General features: G+C 40.6%; 1 protein-coding gene across 1 annotated transcript in view; it reads right to left on the reverse strand.

Moving 5' to 3' along the window:
* Window positions 1-492: 492 nt before the first annotated feature.
* Window positions 493-20,212, reverse strand: part of LOC109471099 (serine/arginine repetitive matrix protein 2-like) — a 29,537-nt gene continuing 9,817 nt past the window's right edge. Inside the window, 45 exon segments of the mRNA XM_019770309.1 lie at window positions 493-1,644; window positions 1,895-2,015; window positions 2,254-2,360; window positions 2,486-2,578; window positions 2,820-2,875; window positions 3,719-3,763; window positions 4,203-4,246; window positions 4,469-4,557; window positions 4,944-5,012; window positions 6,117-6,227; window positions 7,078-7,188; window positions 7,355-7,453; window positions 7,650-7,733; window positions 7,928-7,999; window positions 8,147-8,203; window positions 8,329-8,397; window positions 8,645-8,707; window positions 8,832-8,894; window positions 9,040-9,102; window positions 9,267-9,329; window positions 9,456-9,524; window positions 9,869-9,925; window positions 10,336-10,410; window positions 10,545-10,610; window positions 11,462-11,530; window positions 11,920-11,997; window positions 12,129-12,212; window positions 12,368-12,439; window positions 12,550-12,624; window positions 12,795-12,851; window positions 13,192-13,278; window positions 13,657-13,746; window positions 13,878-13,937; window positions 14,096-14,948; window positions 14,950-15,035; window positions 15,240-15,308; window positions 15,472-15,528; window positions 15,901-15,957; window positions 16,220-16,288; window positions 16,440-16,502; window positions 16,684-16,755; window positions 17,086-17,157; window positions 17,559-17,621; window positions 17,787-17,852; window positions 18,034-18,102. Of these exon segments, the coding sequence (XP_019625868.1) occupies window positions 1,576-1,644; window positions 1,895-2,015; window positions 2,254-2,360; window positions 2,486-2,578; window positions 2,820-2,875; window positions 3,719-3,763; window positions 4,203-4,246; window positions 4,469-4,557; window positions 4,944-5,012; window positions 6,117-6,227; window positions 7,078-7,188; window positions 7,355-7,453; window positions 7,650-7,733; window positions 7,928-7,999; window positions 8,147-8,203; window positions 8,329-8,397; window positions 8,645-8,707; window positions 8,832-8,894; window positions 9,040-9,102; window positions 9,267-9,329; window positions 9,456-9,524; window positions 9,869-9,925; window positions 10,336-10,410; window positions 10,545-10,610; window positions 11,462-11,530; window positions 11,920-11,997; window positions 12,129-12,212; window positions 12,368-12,439; window positions 12,550-12,624; window positions 12,795-12,851; window positions 13,192-13,278; window positions 13,657-13,746; window positions 13,878-13,937; window positions 14,096-14,948; window positions 14,950-15,035; window positions 15,240-15,308; window positions 15,472-15,528; window positions 15,901-15,957; window positions 16,220-16,288; window positions 16,440-16,502; window positions 16,684-16,755; window positions 17,086-17,157; window positions 17,559-17,621; window positions 17,787-17,852; window positions 18,034-18,102 (4,083 nt within the window). The 3' untranslated portion in view covers window positions 493-1,575.

The raw sequence follows: 20,212 nt of genomic DNA on the forward strand, positions 1-20,212 counted from the left end.
CTTATGTACAAAACCTAACTCACACATACGTTGTAGTTCACTGGTCATTGCTGGAGACATACATTACGACAAGCATCGGCATGTTGACAATGTTGCTCTACATTTCACAACACGTAACTGTTATTGGGATCCACTGGTCAGTACAGGGATTTGTATTTACACATTTGTGCAAAAATAGTGGTGACTATGACAGGCTGAAGGGATGTCACATGGGGTACAGCTGACAGGTGGGGTGGGGTGGGACAATCACAAAGGGATGTGGGAGTTTCAGTGAGAGCTTTGCTATTTGTATATCACATGTATGTTGTCCTGAGAAAAAATGAGGCGTAACACAGACAATAGCATTGTACATTTCAACACATTCTGAGCACCAAACATTACTTATAAAGAAGATGCTGAATGACTACATACTAACATTTTCGATGTCTGTCTTTAAAAAGTAATTTTTTGAGAAAGCAAGCTTCTAAGGTTTTAACAGAATAGGTTTAAGCAAAAGGTAAGGTTTGGGATATTTCTAGGTTGGGGAAGCTTCTATGGTACAAAAGAACATGGAAGGCAGAATATCATATATTAACATGGGAAGACTATCCTTGTTCAAACAGTATCTATACATAGTTTCATACTTCTAAAAACTCTCAGTGATCATGTTGAAAGGGTACAACATCACTTCTGTTGCAATCATGTGTCTTCTACCATACTTCTTATTTGTGACTATTCAATATACAGTCTCTTCCTAACCAGGAGTACATGTGCATAGTCTAACCCTGACCTTGGCACTTCAACTCTGAACACTGACCTTTACAGTATCCCTTATCATAAAGCAAGTATATGTAGTCTCTAGCAACCAAGTCTGAATGTTCCCACAAAGAAGATCACCTGGATCATCTCAGTGTGCAGAAAACTGGTGGGAACAAAAAGGAGCTTTGTGTTTCTCCCTCTTTTGACTTCTAATTGTCCCCCGTACCCCTCACTCCCCATGCAAATGTTACATATTAGTTCAATCATTACAAATGTCATCTTGTTTTCTTAATTTCTCTCACCTACTCTACTTCTCCCCGTCCCCAATTACTGACTCACTGATTCAACATTCTATAACCAATCAGAAGGAGATTAAACATTCAAGTTCCATACATAAGCTAATTTGACAGTTGAACTGTACAGTAGAAATTGTTACAGCTACAGAGTTTATTGCATGGGAAGCAAGCTCCCTGAAATGCACAGCTTTGTGAAGCTGTCCATTTGTTCAACAGTTGCTCCTCTTCCTAACATTTGCAATAAATACCAAGGGAAAACCAAGAGTGGTGAAAGGCTGTAGCTAACAGAAAGCTGTACAAAAGATGTCAGAACATGTGCATCAAGCACCAAGGATACTTTGATACCTTTACAAAAGTATGACCATCAAATAGGGCGTGGCTTGTCAATCATAAATAATTTTCAACATTGTCTTTACTTAGGAACTTGCCTGACAACCAAATCAAACTCAGTAAGCACACTTGATATTTGGGCTCCATTTAATCAAAAGCAATGACTGTTGAAACCAGACAAGTTGTACGGAATAATGTACTGGGTGGTGTTTCAGGACTTCCCTCCGATCTTGGCTATCAGGTCATCACAGATGGCAGTCAGCTCTTTATTTTCTTGAGCCTGCAAGGAAAAACAACGAGTCAATAGACAAAACCTAAAACATTAACCATTTTCAGTGGAACACATTGTTGGTCAAATCAGTTTCGTCGGCTGTAATTAGGTAGCATTTGTCTACCAATTATTCAGTACACTTGCTCTCCAACAAACATATCTAAAATGTACACTGAACAGGCAATGAACACACCCTGGCTATGCTACTGAATGTGCTAGAGGTATGAAGTATGTAGAGCATCAGGAGTTGTAAATGTACCTGCTGCTCCACTGTTCTCTCCAGACTGGCTGCCTTGGTCTCCGCTCTCTTCAGCTGTGCCTGCAGAGCCATCACCTCCGTCTGGTTTGCCTTCCTCACCCTATCAATCTCTTGGTTGGCACTGAGGAAAACAAACTCTCAAGATTAGCTTACAGCACACATGCATGCTACAAAAACATCAGTACATATCTATGAAGCAGTAAAAAAACTCTCTCTTCAGACTCTTGACAGAAGTGTATATATGATGAGTACCATCTGTAGCCCCCTTTTTCTGGCAAACAATGACTGATAAAATTAATCCAAAGACTGTGATTACCCATTGGTCAGTACTGGACATGTAAAGTTAATGGAAGTCTCACCTCTCGATTTTTTCCTCAGCATGTGACTTGAGGGACTGATATCTCTGCTCCTGCTTCTTCAGTTTAGTCTGGTACTCCTGGATACACTTCTTCATAGTTTCTTCATTCTGATAGAGGATAAGAGAAATAACAAGAGTCAATCAGTTTGAAATAACATTAAAAAATCAAGGAGTCAATACATGTACAGTATGTACACATGTATATAATAACACTCAAACATGTAGTTTCTCACCTTCTTTAGCCCCTCTACAACCCCCTTCAGCTTGTCATATCTCTTGTGTAGGTCACTGAAAGATTTCTCTACGCTGGCTAGGTCTTCCAGAGCCTGTGTGAAGAAAGGCATTAAGTTAGTACATGTGTAATATTTCATTTCATTCAATAGGTCACAACTGGTGGTACCATAAGCATACAGTATAGACAGACACTAATTGCAGTGAATTATTTCAGACTTGAACAAAAATACGGTTAAAAGCTTTTTCTTCAGGACTTTAACAACTGATGAATCAGTCTTTTGAAGGTACTTTCACAAAGGAAACACTGAAATATGAAAAAAGACTAAGACTTACCTGTTCTTTTTCTCTGATGAGCTGCATCTTGTTCTCTTTTGTTAAACTTTTGTCCTCTGTAGAAGAAAACAATGACATGAGCAAAACATGATGGGATGTTAATGACAGAAACAATGTGAACCTCTGCTGCAGCAGCCCATGCAGGATGACATTATTACTTACATGCAGAAAGAGAAGCATTCGATACTGTGTTTCACATGCAGCAGTGCAACTCTCACAGGCAGTGGAAAAAGGAATATGAAGCCAGAAAACAGCCACAAGACATCAAATAAATAAAATTCAGTCAAATTAAAAGAAAGACAAAAAAGAAGGAACAGAAAAAAGTGCAAGCATGCATTCTGGGGAGCTGGAAAACTAAAGGAATGCCAGAATGTGAACGTTCAGCTTTTAAATGGTACTACAGTTGCAGCAGCAGTAGCTTTGACCTGTCAAACATGCCTGACTGCAGAGAATGATATGAAAAGAGCTTTTTAAGTTAACAGATCTTGATGCCTGATATTTCTCTGGGCCACCTGATGTTGAAATGTCATGACCACCAGCGCATGTTGAGTCTGAATTTCTAACCAAGGAAGTCCTCTTAAGGCCAAACATATTCCTTTAATCTTTACATGTATATTACAGAAATCTTGGAAGACTCTTTGGCCTGGTAAACATAGTTCTGCCCAGACACACCTCTTCAAAACCAAACTCATACTCTACTCAGTCTCCGTCAAAACTGGTGTCAGCAAATGAGCATAAAGGCAGATGTGTATAAAGGTCAGCATGCACAGGCAAAAGCAGGTTATGTTAGAGCTAAGTTACCCGGGCTAAATTAAACTAAAATGTGCAAATTTCTGGACTTTTGGCTTTCCAACTGTGCCATTGACAAATCAACAGCAGCTGGAAACATGCATACTTACCAAACTCAAATTTTAACCTGTCCGCCTCAAGGTGGTCAAGTTTGTCTGAGATGTCACAAATGGAAGGAAGAAGAGAGCCAAGGACAGGAGGACAGAAGACATGACATCAAGGACACACCACGTGGTGCAGTGAGACAAGAAGAAAAGAGAAGTCAGTAGTCTGGTAATCGCATAAGCAAGTAGTGCCTAACAGTGTACTAAACACCTGGAGTAAACTAGTTCACCATTTGATGAACCACCTTGTACCAACCTTCCAATTATACAGCTCATTACAATTACAGTCTTGTTGTAAAATGGACAGTTGTAAATCATTATTTATAACCAGTGTATAAGAAATTTAAAGGTTTTATTATCATTTGATGGTAAGACATTGTAAAACACATTGTCTATGATAATCTACGATACCAATACTACCAGCATCTGTGATAAACTTAAATCTATTCATAATAAATTGGTTTTAACTATAAAACAAACTGTGACTTACCAATCATCTGCTGTATAGTTCTCTCATAGCCTTCAACCACTTTCCTATGAGATAAAAACAAAACTTTTACTGCAAGTCACTTTTTCAGTCTGCACACACAAATGATGAACGTCAAAAATTAAAGCAAATGGTAGTACACTATAGCTCCAAATAGTATAAAGACAGATTTCCTTGGTGTGTTTTATCTCCTTCACAACTGAACCTGCTGCTACCTCACTACTATAAGACTGAGCACAAAGTACAAGCAGTAAAAGAGAGACGGTTACTTCATCTCGTGGTTGTCTCTCAGAGACTCCTCCTTCTGTCTGCAGACCTCCTGGAACTCCAGGTCTCGCACAGACATCTTGATCGCCCACTGTGTCACACAGGGACAGGGTTAGATACATGTAGATACCAGTTTCAACAGTTATCTACAACTCAATCATCACAAAACCTTAGTTATCCATTCTTGATGACCAGCTTGAACCAGTAATTATATGTATTGATCAGCAGTTCAATGTTCAGACATCATTTTTACCTGAAACATTTATTCATCCTAATCTCCAAGCAGATTCCACGGTGGCAAGGCTGTAACCATTAGCAGGGAGTGACCATTAGCCACTACTTTGGCCAATGGTCACAGCCTTGCCACTGTACGATCTGCTTGGAGATAACATTTATCCCACATTATAAGAACTCCGTATGTACAACAGATACCAGTATTCAACATACGATTGTCTGACAGTCAAGATAGAAACCGACCTCCTTTTCCACCTCTTCCTTTGCGAGTTTGACAGCAGCATCCTGATCAGCCTGGGAGTACCGCAACAACTGTGTGAGGGGAGGGAGATATGCTGACTATCATCCATGTTTTCTCTGCAACTTGTACATTGAAACCAACACACAACCTCTGCACCCCCATGAAACTCCTTCCTCTTCGCCCCCGCCGTTCTGCTTCGCCCCCGCCCCGTTCTGCTTCGCCCCCGCAAAAAAATCTGCTTCGCCCCCGTCGTTCCTCTACGCCCCAGGCGCAATTCTGCTTTGCCCCCGTCCTTCTGCTTAGCCCCCAATGGCGGCACAGCTCACAGTCGACACGAAAATCGTCTGCAAAATAACAATAAAGGCTGTGCCGCCAAATTTAAAGTAGCCCATGCTCCGGCAAACATTCTGGACCACCTTTCTGCCAAGTGGCGTTGCACAAATCCTTCCCATTCAAAAGTTTACCCCTACCTCACGGCCCGTCAGTGGTTCTTACGTTTATAAGTACTGGCGGGAAATTTCACTCACGGCTGTACTTATAAACGCCAGTACTTATAAACGTAAGAACCACTGACGGGCCGTGAGGAAGGGGTAAACTTTTGAATGGGAAGGATTTGTGCAACGCCACTTGGCAGAAAGGTGGTCCAGAATGTTTGCCGGAGCATGGGCTACTTTAAATTTGGCGGCACAGCCTTTATTGTTATTTTGCAGACGATTTTCGTGTCGACTGTGAGCTGTGCCGCCATTGGGGGCTAAGCAGAAGGACGGGGGCAAAGCAAAATTGCGCCGGGGGCGTAGAGGAACGACGGGGGCGAAGCAGATTTTTTGCGGGGGCGAAGCAGAACGGGGCGGGGGCGAAGCAGAACGGCGGGGGCGAAGAGGAAGGAGTTTCATGGGGGTGCTCTGTACCTGTGCACATACTAGTAACCATAGTCATTATGATGATTGTAACTTTTCTATTGTCTTGATTTTTCATAGCCTGGGTACCATCCGGGTTTTCGCTACGCACACTCGAAAAAATCACTTTTTCGAGCGTTGCGTAGCGAAAATCCGAATGGTACCCAGGCTAGATTTTTTATGCTTATACATGTAGATATAATGCATAGCACTAAATATCATAGGATCAAGTCCACCCAAGATCTGTCATACCAACATGGCTTTCCAGATGAGACTTACCTGTACAATGCCCTCGTCTTGTTTGGATGACTTGGGAGCGAAAGACTCTGTGGGCCGAGGCGGGGACGGTCTGGGAGAGGGCTTGCCTTTGCTGGTCTCTGCATCAGGAGTCTGAAAGTGGCGAGTTTATCAACATTTAGACTCACACACAGCAAGCAACATGCTAACACAGTGGGTAGTGGAGATGCCTGGGATGGAATGATAGGTGAAGACAAGTGGAGACAACTGTGACAGAAAGTGCATGCTTGTACAGCGACATGCTGGTGTGTGCTGTCACATGTAAAATACATGTATGTCACCATTGAAAAACTCTCCATGCTTTTAAAACACAGAGGTCAGACATACATTTTGTACATGTATGAAACATACAGCAAAGTTCCACTCTCAACTTATTTAAGGTATAATGTGTAAATTACCTTAATAGGCATTTTAGATCGGGACCCAACATAGCTAACAACCTTCTCTGTCATACAGAATATATATATAATATGTTCACAAAATCTTTGTTCCAAACTATTAAAAGTATGTGTATCACCAAGACAGTGTTGTGTTTCAGGTCTAGACTTCAATCCTGATGCCATACAACACAAAACAACACAGTACACATTTGGGTTAGTACACGGTTGTGCCTAGCAGACAAGGACAGAAACTGTAGGCAAGGTTGACATGTTACCAACTGACATTATCATTGAGGATTATTGTGGACTGTCATATCATTACTAATGGTTGTACCTCTATGTAATCAGCACAAATATCACATGTACAATGTAACAAAAAACTGGCTACAGTACAGTATACAGGATCTATGCAGGAACTTAGTACAACAGATGGGACTGTTGAATACCCCTGCACTCCAGTTAACACATAAAGCTTCATGCTGTTATGACAGCAACACTCAAGCTGCGCACCAGTCTACCAAAGAATTACACAACACCAGGCAGGCTTATTCACTGTGCATCACCTGGGCTGGTGCACATGGCTGGGGGATTTCCACTGGTTTGGCCTCCACAACGGTGGATTTTGGGGGCACCGTGACTTTGGTCGGGCCATTGGGTTCAGCAGGTATAGGAAACTATTTTAAGAAGAAAATCAAACAGATTGAAGATATGAAACACAGTTAAGACTGCATGGACCTCAGCAAAGGAAAAGATAGGTCATCACTTACCACATAGAGTAAATGTGTGAAAACATGAACAAAAGTACAAAGCCACAAGTAAAGACAGTTTAGTAAGCTCTACCTCAGCCTCAGGCACTGCCTGTACATCTGCCACCTCTACCTTACATGTCTCCGCAGTACCCTCGTCTATTGAAGCCTCCCGAGATAGCTTTGATTTCTGCTGTGTCAGTGTACAAGGAAATACAGAAATGAGGTGGGAAATGTAGGATAGGGAAAAACAACATAAGAGCACAGAGAAAAAAAAAACAAGAAAACAAAGTGAAAACTTAGTATACCAACAGTTAACTGTTAATTTTATCCTTGACTTCTCAAGCAACAATCTTTGCAAAATAAGCAGAAGTGTGCAAAGCGAAAACCTTGAAAGTGGAGAACTTAGTGGGCAGCTGTTCCCACTGGGTTGCAAGGGTCATTATATCATTGGTTTGCTTCTTGCTTTTTGTCTAGAATTATAGACAGGGGAAGAGGGAAAGAATGCATGGAGTCAAACCATACTGTTATCAAACAAGTCCAAAGGGTAAAGATCGGAAATTATGATTATCACAGCCATCATGTAACATGTCACACACTGTAGCAGCTTCATTACAATAACCATACAAAGCCCACACACATTCCATAAGGGATGTACATGTATCACCTCAGCTAGGTTGCACTGGGACCGGGGTCTGGACTTTGGGGTGGGGGGTTCACTTGAACACTTTTTGTCTCGCTACAGAAAACCGTGGGGGGGTGAGATGTGTCAGAAAAAAAACAAAAACAAAGGAAGGACAGGCACAAAGAGAAAAGAAACAGAAGAACATTACGATTAGTCATAGAAAGATTGTGTATTGTAGAGTGTTGTAATGAATTCTATCACCTCTGCTCTAGGCCTTGACTTTGGGGTTGTTGGTTCAGGTTTGTTTCTCCTGTCCCTCTGTGGTAAGAAGGAAGTATCACAGCTTGGACTTTGACAACTCATCATACAGAAAAGCTTGTTAAAGATGCTAGTAGGGTAGACAGTTAAGGCAACGTGACTACAGAGCAGAGGGGAATTAGTACCTCAGCATTGGAGAGGGAGCGAGGTCTTGGCTTCACCGTCACTGAGGGGTTTTCACCTTTTCTCTTGGGCTGACGGTTACAGAAGTTGGACATGTTATCAGTTAGCTGCTGCTTAGTGCGTACAGTTATGCAATACAAAAGGGCTGGGGTGGCAAAGAAGCAGACAGTTCCAACAACGATCAAGATGTTTCTGATTTCTGACTGTACCCACAACCTGGTATATTTGGATGGAACATCCCTGAGAGCATGACTTTTAGGTAAATGTTAACGACATGACTGTAATGATGAGAAGGGATGGGAAGAAGGGTTAGGATACCTCAGTAGTAGAGGAGGACCGGGGTCGAGTGCTGGGTGCTGCAGAAGCAGGAGTAGTCCTCTTCTTTGGAAGGGAAAAGGGAGGATAGGTTTTTCAGTTAAGAGGACAGGGAAGTAAGTTATAAAATTCAAGAAACAAAACTATAGCATAGAGTAAGTAAAAAAAAAAATAGAGATAAATTAATCACCTCTGTAGTAGAAAGAGACCTGGGTCTGATCTTTGGGGTTGGAGGAGCTTTCACATCTTTTTTCTTAAAGTTACATGTAAAGGCAAGGAAGCGGTTAGAGGATCGCATTCAAGGTGTTCAACAATGCACAGTTCAACAATGCATGGAAAGGTAGTCATTTGCAAACTGTCCTAAAGCAGAGTTATGTGTGAGAGAGTGTTATTAATACCTCAGTAGTAGAAAGGGATCTGGGTCTTGTCTTTGGTGTAGTTGGAGCAGACATGCCCTTTTTCTTCAAGTCACAAAACAGCACACACAAGTTAACAGTGCATATTCGATAGGCAAGTTGCCAATCCTATTATTAGGGTTTTGAGGAGATAATGAGAAAGAAAAGGAAACACAGGGATAAAGAAAGAGATAGTAGAAAAAATGATAAAGGGGAGTTAAGGATGTTACCTCTGTGGTAGAAAAGGAGCGAGGTCGGCCCTTTGGGGTGGGGGGTGCGCTTGTTTCCCTTCGCTTTAGATTGAAGTGAGTCAGGTACATGTATATAGGTAAGATAGGGAAAGTAAGCATGTGTAATGCACTAGAAAGATTAATGTGGGTTTACTTAGAATTTGAAGAGGACAGATATGGGAGATATACCTCAGTTGTGGAGAGAGAGCGGGGTCTAGCCAGAGGGGTGGTTGGGGCACTCTTACTCAGGTCTTTTCGCTTGAAAAGGGCACATTAGACTGACATGTTAGCAGGACTAGTGGGAGGGGGACAGTTATCATCAAGGCCATAAGCATAACTATCAAGTACTTGTGTAGTCAGACTGTCAAGAGCAACGATAAGTTTGACACTACAGTACTGTACAAAATGTACTTTCTAAACATCTACCAAAGCAGACAACATCAACCTAACTATCAAGAATGTATGGGTGCTCCAATATACACAGACACATTAGTGAGCTGGCATGTCAAAGGTCTTTCATACTCAAGTTGTACACCATAAGATGATTCTGATTTCACATAGCACTCGTGTAGAAAAAAATTCAATGCAGAATTTATAATCACCTCTGACAAAGCACGAGGTCTTGTTTTAGGTGTTGCTGGCTTTGCCCTAGAAGTATCCTTCATGTGCAAACATAACACTACATGTATCAGGATCAACACAATGTACAGGAACAGCTCCAGCAAATCAAACCATGCACACATCATGGATGCCATTTGTACATGTACATCACCATGGACCAAACCAAACCTGCTGCACGTATGTTAACAGAACTAACAGAAGATGTTCCTATCTACAATTTGATTGTATGAGCCATATACATTTTGTACATGCGTGCAATTTATAGAAACTATACCATATACATGTAGTCTTCTCAAGTAGAACTCCATGCTTATTGATCAATATAATGCATTTTAAACAGCACTAGTGTCGTGACTACAAAGCAAACATGATCAGATCATCAAACAAGACATTCAATATCACTCATTACAGACTATCTGATGAAGCCTTGAATAAAAGAAATAAGAACCTCTCCACTGCCTTGTTTCTTATTTTGTAACTTGGGAGTTGTTTTGGGAGTTGTTGTCTTCTTTTCCTTGTTATCCTACATGAGTAGAAGTTCAGAAATTCTTTACTTCAGGAAAAGATATGCCTCTTATAGAGTCAAATGATATGATATTGGGAGAGAAAGAAAGATCAAAAGGAAGAGAAAAATGAATGGAACAAACATAAAAGCACCTCAGTGTTGGATGCTGACATAGATCGCTGCAGGACTTTCTTGTTCTCTTTTTGTTTGTCAGGTCCCTGAGAAAAATCAGGGAAGATGACATATCTATAGACAGCAGACTTTTACAATTTGACAAAAGAATGATCAAGAATGAAAGATGAAAATGAACGTGTAGGATGATTACGAACATACAACAAAGATGCCAATAAATCCCAGAGGTTATTTCTACAATGTTTTTTATGACACAGCTTAGTATGAGTAAGGGGTTGAGAGAAGTGAGCACCTCAGCAGAAGGGAAAGACCGTCGCAGCACAGGTTTAGCAATGAGGGCTTTCCCTTTGCCAGTGTCCTAAGGTGAAGAAAGTGTGCTTAGTGACAAATTAGAGGCACATAAATGTTAGGGATAGCAAGACAAATAAAAGAAGTACAGTGATTGTGATCCTCTGAGCAGTCAAAACCTCCACTCCACAAAACCTGCCCTTGAAAGTTAACGAAGACTCAACTGTAGTAGAATGTCCTGTGTCCCTAAGTGAGCGCGGCTTGTGCGTAGACTCGACAGCCTCTTTCAGGGTCTCTTTCACGATTTCTTTAGCTACGGAAGAGACAGTTCTCTTTGTCTTGTGTGGAGACGAGGACTGCAATTATCAGAGGCCATGAAAGAAGGACAGAAAGAGAAAGGACACAGAGAGAAAATAAGTTGAAGAAGTTAGTGTCTAGTGAAATGAGTACTGTTTCCTACCATTACAGAGATTCCATACACACACAGCGAGCAGTATGTTACATGTAAGTTGGTCTGGGCTACATGTAGGTACAAAGTGCAGTAGGAACAACCACAACCATCAATGATGAATGTGCAACATTCCCTCATGACCAATGACTCAACAACTACTACAAGGATTAGTAAAATACTTTCTACACCATTTTTCACCTCTGATAAGGACTTTCTCATGCTCCTGGGTGTTGCTTTAGGAGTGGACGGGGTCTTTGCCTCTGGCTTCTACATTTTGTCATAGAAAGAAAAAGAAAATGACAAAAACAAGCAACCTGGCAGAAACTGTCACAGTTAAATTTACTACTACAGTACCACTGGCAGTCTACATGTACAAGACTTTTAGACAGATACACATGTGTATGCAGAGGTTACTTGTGCAGGAGATTATATAAGGCAATAATCCAGTCTATCAGAAAACAGCTACAAACATTATAAATGCCTATCATATGTCATGCTTGTACGTGAACTGTCCAGATCAGGCTCCCACCTAGCACATCTCAAGTCTGACAACTTACTTTTCAATCTTCTTCTGAAACTATTCAACTGTTACCACATGACAAGGAACTAGGAAAAATGCTGGCATGTTGAAAGTACACCCAGGCCTATCCATCTACCTTGCTGCCTTTCTCTGTGGCTGACTCCTTACTAGAAGATTTTGGGGTAGGTTGCTTGGAACCAGGCTTGGCAGACTCCTAGTAATAGTACACACCCACAAAAAACAAGTTGGAAAGAGACACACTTCAAAACTGTGCAAAGTACAAAATGACAAGAAATGAGAAAATATAAGAGATACAGCGGCATTCATGATGTGGCATTATTGTACCTTCTTCAATTTAGGCGACTTTGTCTTTGACTGTTGTTTTGCTTTCGGTTCCGATGCAAAATCTTCACTTTTTGGTGGGTCGCTCTTCACAGGGTGAGAAATAACTTTTGTATTAAAATGAATACAATCATAGACATAGATGAAAGGAGCACCAGACAGTTGTATCAGGACAAAAAAGGACAGCAAAAATAAAACGGGCAAAAAGAAATGTAGGAAAGCAGATTTGGCACAAAAGATACCTCAAGGCTAAATTCCGAAAGCGTGTCACAGGAAGTATCATCTTTAGGCTCCTTTTGCCCCCCTGCAGCATACTGATGTACCAAACGGAGTACAAGAAATGTCAAGAAAATAAAAGAAACTGTTGGCCAAGCGAGTTAATGCGAGGTAAAAGTGTAAAACTCCATTGTGACTGACAACTTACATCAATGTTGTCACTGAATGTCACTTTTAAAGGTTCAATATCCCTTGTGGATGCTGAGCTAGATAGTGACAGACACTTTTGCACAAAAAAACAACAACACAAAAATAAACACATCAGAACAGCAAGGCAATCAATCAAACAAGCAGAAAAACAGAAACATAAAAGACTAGAAGAATAGAAGTTAGCTCTGTCAATATTTTGGAACCCATTGCAATAAAAAATGAAGTTTGCATATCATATTATACCTCATCCGTAAAGACTGAGTCATCTTCTGTATTATCTTCAAATCCACATTCCACAATCTTTGTAGGATGTAAAAAGAAAGCAGGTAGAAGTAGTTCAAACATGAGAGGCTTTTAGTAATCAGCCATTCCAAAGATACATAAAAACTCAGTAGCATTCAACGTCGTCTACTATTATGATAATATTCCCAACTATTTAACTTAGTGTTTAGGTCCAGCATATACATGTGATCTGTTGCTTTGGATGGAGTGCTTACTTATGTTACCATGCAAAATGTGCAGAGTAGAATTGTTGTGAGAGACTTTCATTTCACTGCAGTGTTCTGAAAGTGTATCAGCTGTTGCCTGATATTATAGGGTTAACAAGCCACACGACAGGGTTAGAGCTGCTATAACCGACCTCCAAGTCATCTGTGTCTAAGATGGAAACATCGTCCAAGTCAACCAGCTGTTTGGAAGCTAGTTTTGGCAAGTCTGCAGCCAATTCCTTTTGTAAGAGTAAACAATGGGTAAACATAAGGACAGTCAGTACATCTTTCCTGCCGCCTAACCCTGTGACCAGCACAAATCTGGTAAAAACGGCTTACTTTAACAGGGTGAAGTAATTTAAATAACTAAGATCTACATGGTATTACATGCAACTGGCAAAGCTAAACATAACTGTATACTACTGACAGTCATCCCAACTTTGAGTATGTGTTGATATCTGACACACATCCATACACTTTTAAGATTGATCAACAAAAAAGTACTGGATGAGAATAGTTGTTGCACCTGTGTATTATAGCCTGGAGGCAGTATACCTTTTTTGTGTACATATACATTTGTGTAGTACCTTCAATACATGCTGTTCTACATTTGCTACCTTTTCATGCGTATCTTTTCCCTGTTCTGATTTAGTTGACTCTGCCAGTGACAGGTCCTCAGACAGGGGGAAGATTTCATCTTCAAGACACTGTTCCACAGAGGGGAGAGGTAAAGAGAGAACTATCTTAGTAAGATACCAACCAAACCTACTGTATACCGGTAGCACAAATCATTAAAGCATCAACCATGCAGGCAGCATATACCACAATGAACATATACCTCAACAGCTGGTATTTCCGGAAGCAGATCTACTTTATTAATGGTAACTGCTGGTGTGGTCTGGAAGTGTAGCAAAAGGGAAGAAAGCTGATCATGTCACAGAAGGAACAAAAATAGTGTTTGTGCAAAATTAAATCAAGAACAACGAGGAAAGGCACAACAATAATGATAAAGAATGGTAGGCCATAAAATGCGTTGTATCATTTTCAAAAGTGTACCTCCTGTAAAGTAGAGTCTGATGGAGTATCAACTGCCTCCTGTGGTATCTCCAGTTGTGGGGGTGGTTCTATGACAGCATGAGGTTTAGGGACGTGTTCTGTTTCGGAGCTGACAGTTTTGGGCTGGCTTGTGACATTTCCCTGAGGTTTTTCTAGTTCAGGTTGAACTCCTATATCAGGGCTTTCTACTTGAGATGTGACCTCGGTATTATCTTCTTCAACATGTGATGTGATTTCAGAAACATGTTTTTCCTGACAAATAATTTCTGACCCCAGATTTTCAGAGGACAAGACTTCCATATCCACATTATCAGCCTCTGCTAACACTTCTGACTGATTTATTGTATCCAACTCAAATTGGTTGACATGAGCCTCAATATCAGCATCAGATTTCTGTGATTTGGTTGAACTTTCTGCTTGTACTATGTGAGTTTCAGTATTTCTGTCTTGTCCGATTTGCTCAGCAGTGATACCAGCCTTTGTTTTAGGAACTTCATGTGGTTCAGTTTTGCCAACAATTACTGGTGTTATGTGTGCTTTGGTATCAACCTCACAAACATTCTGCTCAAGTTCAGTGACAATTTCTGAGCCAGACGTTTCAGGTTCACAAGACTTGATAATAGCATCTGACTCCTCTGTTTTGGGAGCTATATTAAGTACATCTGGCCCACTTTGCTCAGCTTTAAAGACAGTTTCTACGGTAGGAAGTTCGGCTTCTTTAGAATTTGTAACACTAATAATTTTATCCTCAGATTTGACAGAGAGGGGGGTAGCCTCTAGCTTGCCTTCAGTGTCACCAGGTGGTTCTGGTTTAGAGTCTAACTGACACATTGTTTCTGAACTTTCAAACTGGTAGTGGTTCTGGCTGGGACTTGGCACTTTCTGCCACAGGTGTCACATTTGGGACAACCGTAGGGACCTCAGAGGTGCCATCAGGATCCTTGAAAAGTACAGGCAGAATGACACCAAGGTTACAGAATAGAAAAAAAGGTATGGATAAATAGCAATGAATCAAGCAAAAGGAATGACAGCAATGCAAAGGTATACATGTTGTACATTGTTGTTCTAAATAAAAAAGGATAACAAATGAAAAGAAATTTATACATTTGCATGTAACATGTAAGTACTGGTAAGAATACAACACCTCAGCAGCTTGTATTGGGACAGGGAGAAGGCCCCATAATCCATCAGGTGTTTTAGGCTGCGGGGAGGCCTGCATACCCAGACAGGAGAGGCAATGCAGGGGTTTGCAGGAGTACAACAGCAACGACATCGTGCATATATGTACATGTACATAGGACAGCATGAGCAGTGCAAGAAGGAAAGAACCAGCAAGAGACAGAGAGAGAGAGAGAAAGAGAGTGAGGAGTAAATACCTCTAATTTGTCGGTAGCTGATTCCACACTGGTGTTCACTTTTTTCAGTGAGAAAGTCTAGTAGTAGGGTATAATGGATTTAGACGAGGAAGGTAAGGCATGAGTAAAGGTACTAGTACTATAGAGCATACAAAGAGAATTAAAGCATGTCGACCGAATTACATGTATGCATAACTTTTATGACAAGTATCTACAGGCAGTTCCAGTGAAATATTACCAAGCTTATGGGTCATAGCAGCACTTAAAGAAAACAGTTAACCCATTAGATATCTACATGATTACAACTAAACAGTTGATCAATCACATGATCATTGACAAATACATGTGTGTGCCACCAGTAAAGAACATGATGACACAGTATCAGAACAAAGTTTTCTGGCAGTAAAAACAGGGTTAGATAAGGAATGTTTGTGGTCAGCCACCACTTACTCGCTTTAACAGGCTACCAAGACCATTCTTTTTGCCCCTCTTCAATTTGTCTGATTCCTGCAAAAAAGGCACTATCTATTTTTACGTGCCAATTGACAACTTGCAATGAAGCAATTCCAACAGAGCTAGCACTTAACTACAGTCAATATTTCACAAACAATACACGGAGAGCATTTGTAAATCAACGTAGCTCTACCCGATATAATGCCACCGTGACATGCAATGTCAATCAATATAGTCATTATATGTTTAATAATATACATGCTACCAAACTTGTATGAATAAAAAAAGTGAAGACATAAGGGTAACACCAGGCTACCTCAGAACCACCGGTGGATGAGTCCACAGACACAACGTCCAGCGAAGTTTCACTTGTGGTCAGGGTAATCTTTAAGGAGCAGTTGTGTACAGAAATGACATGTCAGATGGAAAGAGTCAAGGTCAAGGAACAGGAAAAAAAGATGGGAAGAGAACAAAAGGAAAGTATTATTCAAAGTTGGACACAGGTGAAATGGTTTAAATGAGATACACGTGTGTACCTGACTATTTAAAGTAGACTGGCTCCCATTAAAATAAGCAGACTGCGGCCGTTGTCTCAAGTTCTGAATTATGTAAGAAGTGTTATGATATTACACAGGCTTATCATACTTCTGTACTATCAAGAGGTCACAGAAATGGACATAAACTAAACACTGTTAATAAAAATTAAATCAAAGCATATAAATTAGACCAAATTTGAAAGAAAAACAACCTATAGTATGGAGCAGAAAATCCACCCCTTACCCCTTGATGATTCTCTGTTGAACTTTCGTTTGCCCCCATGTCTATCTTCTCCTCGTTTGCAGAATGCAAAGTCTTTGTATGAAATGGTACAAAAAGAAAAGAAAGATGGAACCAAGGCTTAAACAATACAACTTATCGTAAACAAATGATGTTAAAGCCAAAGATAAACATGATGAAAATAATTTCTCTACCAATACTGTCTAATTCAATACTGAGTCTGACTACATCCAACCGAGTCATACAGCTTGCTGATTGATGTATTGACATTACAACTACATTTTACATTTACTACATTTACATTTACTACATGTGCTAACCTGAACCCTAAAATACCAAATAAGAACAAAATCAATTCCAATATCTAATGGTAGCATGGTAAAACCTCCAGAAAATGTCAGATACCTGTACCTCATCGCCACTGAAAAAGAATACGTCCTCGCCTTCTTTGGCCTGGTCTTGCTTGCCCTTGGCAAACTTCACATGTAGAAGAGATGGGTACTTAGGTGGAGAGTTCAAACAACAAAGAAAAGCAAAGAACAGAACAAACTACAAATAGAAATGAAGAGTGACAGGGAAAGTTAAGTAAGAATGTCATTAAATACAGCTGGCTTCACAATGATATGAATGTGAAATTACAGAATAAAGAAAAATTTCAATCTTATCGTTTGTTAAAATTTCTAATGAGTACTTGTGGGATGTAAAATGTAAACAAACTGAAGATTCATGTGTCAAATGTTTACGAGAATCTTAATCATACAGACATCTTGACAAACTGTGAAGTTCAGTACTAGCAGTTTTGGCTGTCAATTTGATAAGTCTGATGAAGCCAGCTGCAGAAAGATAAGATAACAAACAGCTTTAAGAGAGAAAGGTACCTTGGATTTGAGAAACTTTTTCAGGCTTCCTCTGGATTTTTCTCCTTTCGAGGAGGATTTGGTCTTCACAGCGAGGAAAATTAGAAAGAAAATTAGAGAGGAAAAGAGATGCTAGACACTCGTAACTTCAAATCTGGCCTACATCATCAAATTGATTTTAAACAAAGAGCAAAATCTACAGAAGTCCAGAATATTGGAGTTTTGTAAAAGCCATGTGTTGACTGGTACCTTGCTGCCAGAGGAAGATTTCTGTTTTTTCTCTGGTGTCTTTTCAGATTTGGATAATTTTAACATCTGATGATGGAATATAGAGAAATAAGAAGATGTGAAATATGAGAAGAGAATTCTAACATTAACATAGATACAAAGTAAGAAAAGGAAAACAATTCAACTACTTCATGCATAGAGTATATGTATATAAAATGGCATCCAGATGGAAACAGAAAAGAACAGATAAATGGGAACAAATCTACACCTTTTCGGCTGTATCATCTACACTATCGTCTGAAGGTAGTTTCTGCAATACAGCATTATCGGCACTAGCCTGAAACAAAAATCCTTCATATGAACTCTAAACAAACTGTGCATCAAAATAACTAAAATGTGCCATGCAGTGCCACTCAGAGTTAAAGCTTACAACAACAGCCAACAGCAGTTCTTACATGATACAGCACTCACATACAGAGTCGTATCAAAAAACGACTAAAAGCTCGGTCGAGAGTAGCAAGTACCACATGCACGTTTGCACTGCCCCAGGAACAAAGACATTACGGCCACAACTGTAGCCAAATAAGGGTAGGGAAGAAGCAGAGGCATTATTTCAGCAGGGTACAAACCCTCACGCAGACTCCCAGCAGCCCATCTAATTGGTTATACAATCAAGAATGCTGATCCCCAGGGATAATGGCAGACATTCAGATGAGGTCACAGCCAGATCAGCCAATACCCGTCCAGCATTTTCCAACTGGAGGACCTATTCTTGAACTGAGGGGAGCAGTGAAAAGGAACATTAGCGATCTCCATGCCAAGCTGGTGCTGACAGGGGTCTAAAAATACACCCCACTGTCAGGACTTGTAACACTGGCTAACACTTTTCATTCATGGTCACCTGTCAGCAGTCGTCAGTCTATCATGCTGGGGGTTTCTAACACTGCAGTATCAATTTGCATGGCAATGAGTTGGTAGTGTAGGCCTGAATCAATGACTGAGGATATGAGACTCTTCCACTGTGCTGGTTCCATCTGTCCCCTCCAATAATAACATGATTAAGACTGTCTGACTCCCGGAGGAATTCGGGTCAGGGAAACTATGCAGGAAGCCACATAAACAAGACATTACAGATAGACGGACAAGTCGAACCTGTGTCATCTACCATAGGGAGCCTCCTGCATGCTATACAGAAAGGTATGGCCTAATTTGATTATCCTGCCATAACCGTCCACTTGTCTCAATTTGTGGAGACAAACCCGGCTAACTGTATTACCACGCCCCCTTAGGGCCTGTGCTATGTACAGGTATTTCTCCACTGGATGTACCCGAACATTCCAGCACAGTGATCGAATCACTCAGGACATCGCCTGATTACAGGGTCTTAAAATTACTACCCAACCCGTTATAATCAAATCAAACCTACTAGACTACATGAAATATTTCCAGGTATGCCAGGCAGTAAGAAGAGAATTACATCCCTTGCCTGAGGTTCAAGGACAACCCTGGAAAGGGTATGATACATTATCAATGGCCCTAAAAGGTCAGGACGGATCAATGTGAATTAACAACAATCTGATGAGAAGTGCAGTGAGGCAGGGGGCTGATGTGACACTGTTGGAATGCAGATGGCAGGAAGCTGCTACAACATGTGTGACCTTGGACATGGTGGGGGTCACCCCTGGCTGTCAAAACAAGAACTGCAGCCTGTCTTGCTACATGGTCATGGCCTGGGTAATAGCTAGGACATTTACATTTGTTGTTCTACTTCACAACATATACATGTAGTACCTGATACATTAGATTGTAAATATCCCCAGAATGATTTGAAACTAGTTGAATGTAACATCTAACCATACTAATACTAGAAAGTATGCCAGTGTTGCTATCTAAACGATAGTATGACACGTCAGTAAAAAAAATCAGAACTGAGAAGGTTCTTAAGATATACAATCTAAGGTCATCAAGAGATGACCTGGAATTATACAAGACATACTGTAATATGACCACAAAACATCTGTAACTTCGACTGAACAAATCTGTCAATGCATTGGAGGAAAAGCACTGTCCTATTAGACAACAAAACAGAACTGAGAGGTCAAAGGTCATTCTTGACTATCTCCCATCATTACACTTTAGTCACATACATGAAACACCTGTCACTGTTTGTTCATAGGGATCAACAGCTAAAGCTGGATCACACATGCTGCCAGATTTATGCTAATATATAACAGCATGAACCTCTTCAGGGTGGCCCTCTCTCGGCTGGTTGGCTGTCTTCTTAATATCCTCCTCCTCCAAAATGAACAATCCCTGAGTCACACAGTCCACACAGCAACAGAACCACATGAACTACATGTATGTTATGTACCATGACATAGCAGACATAACATGCATGGTTGGGCATGATAGCAGGAGACATAAAGAGGTGTTGACTCGGTCTTTGT

This window comes from Branchiostoma belcheri, unplaced genomic scaffold (assembly GCF_001625305.1).
Source record: "Branchiostoma belcheri isolate BF01 breed outbred unplaced genomic scaffold, Haploidv18h27 scaffold24, whole genome shotgun sequence".
Lineage (NCBI taxonomy): Eukaryota > Metazoa > Chordata > Leptocardii > Amphioxiformes > Branchiostomatidae > Branchiostoma > Branchiostoma belcheri.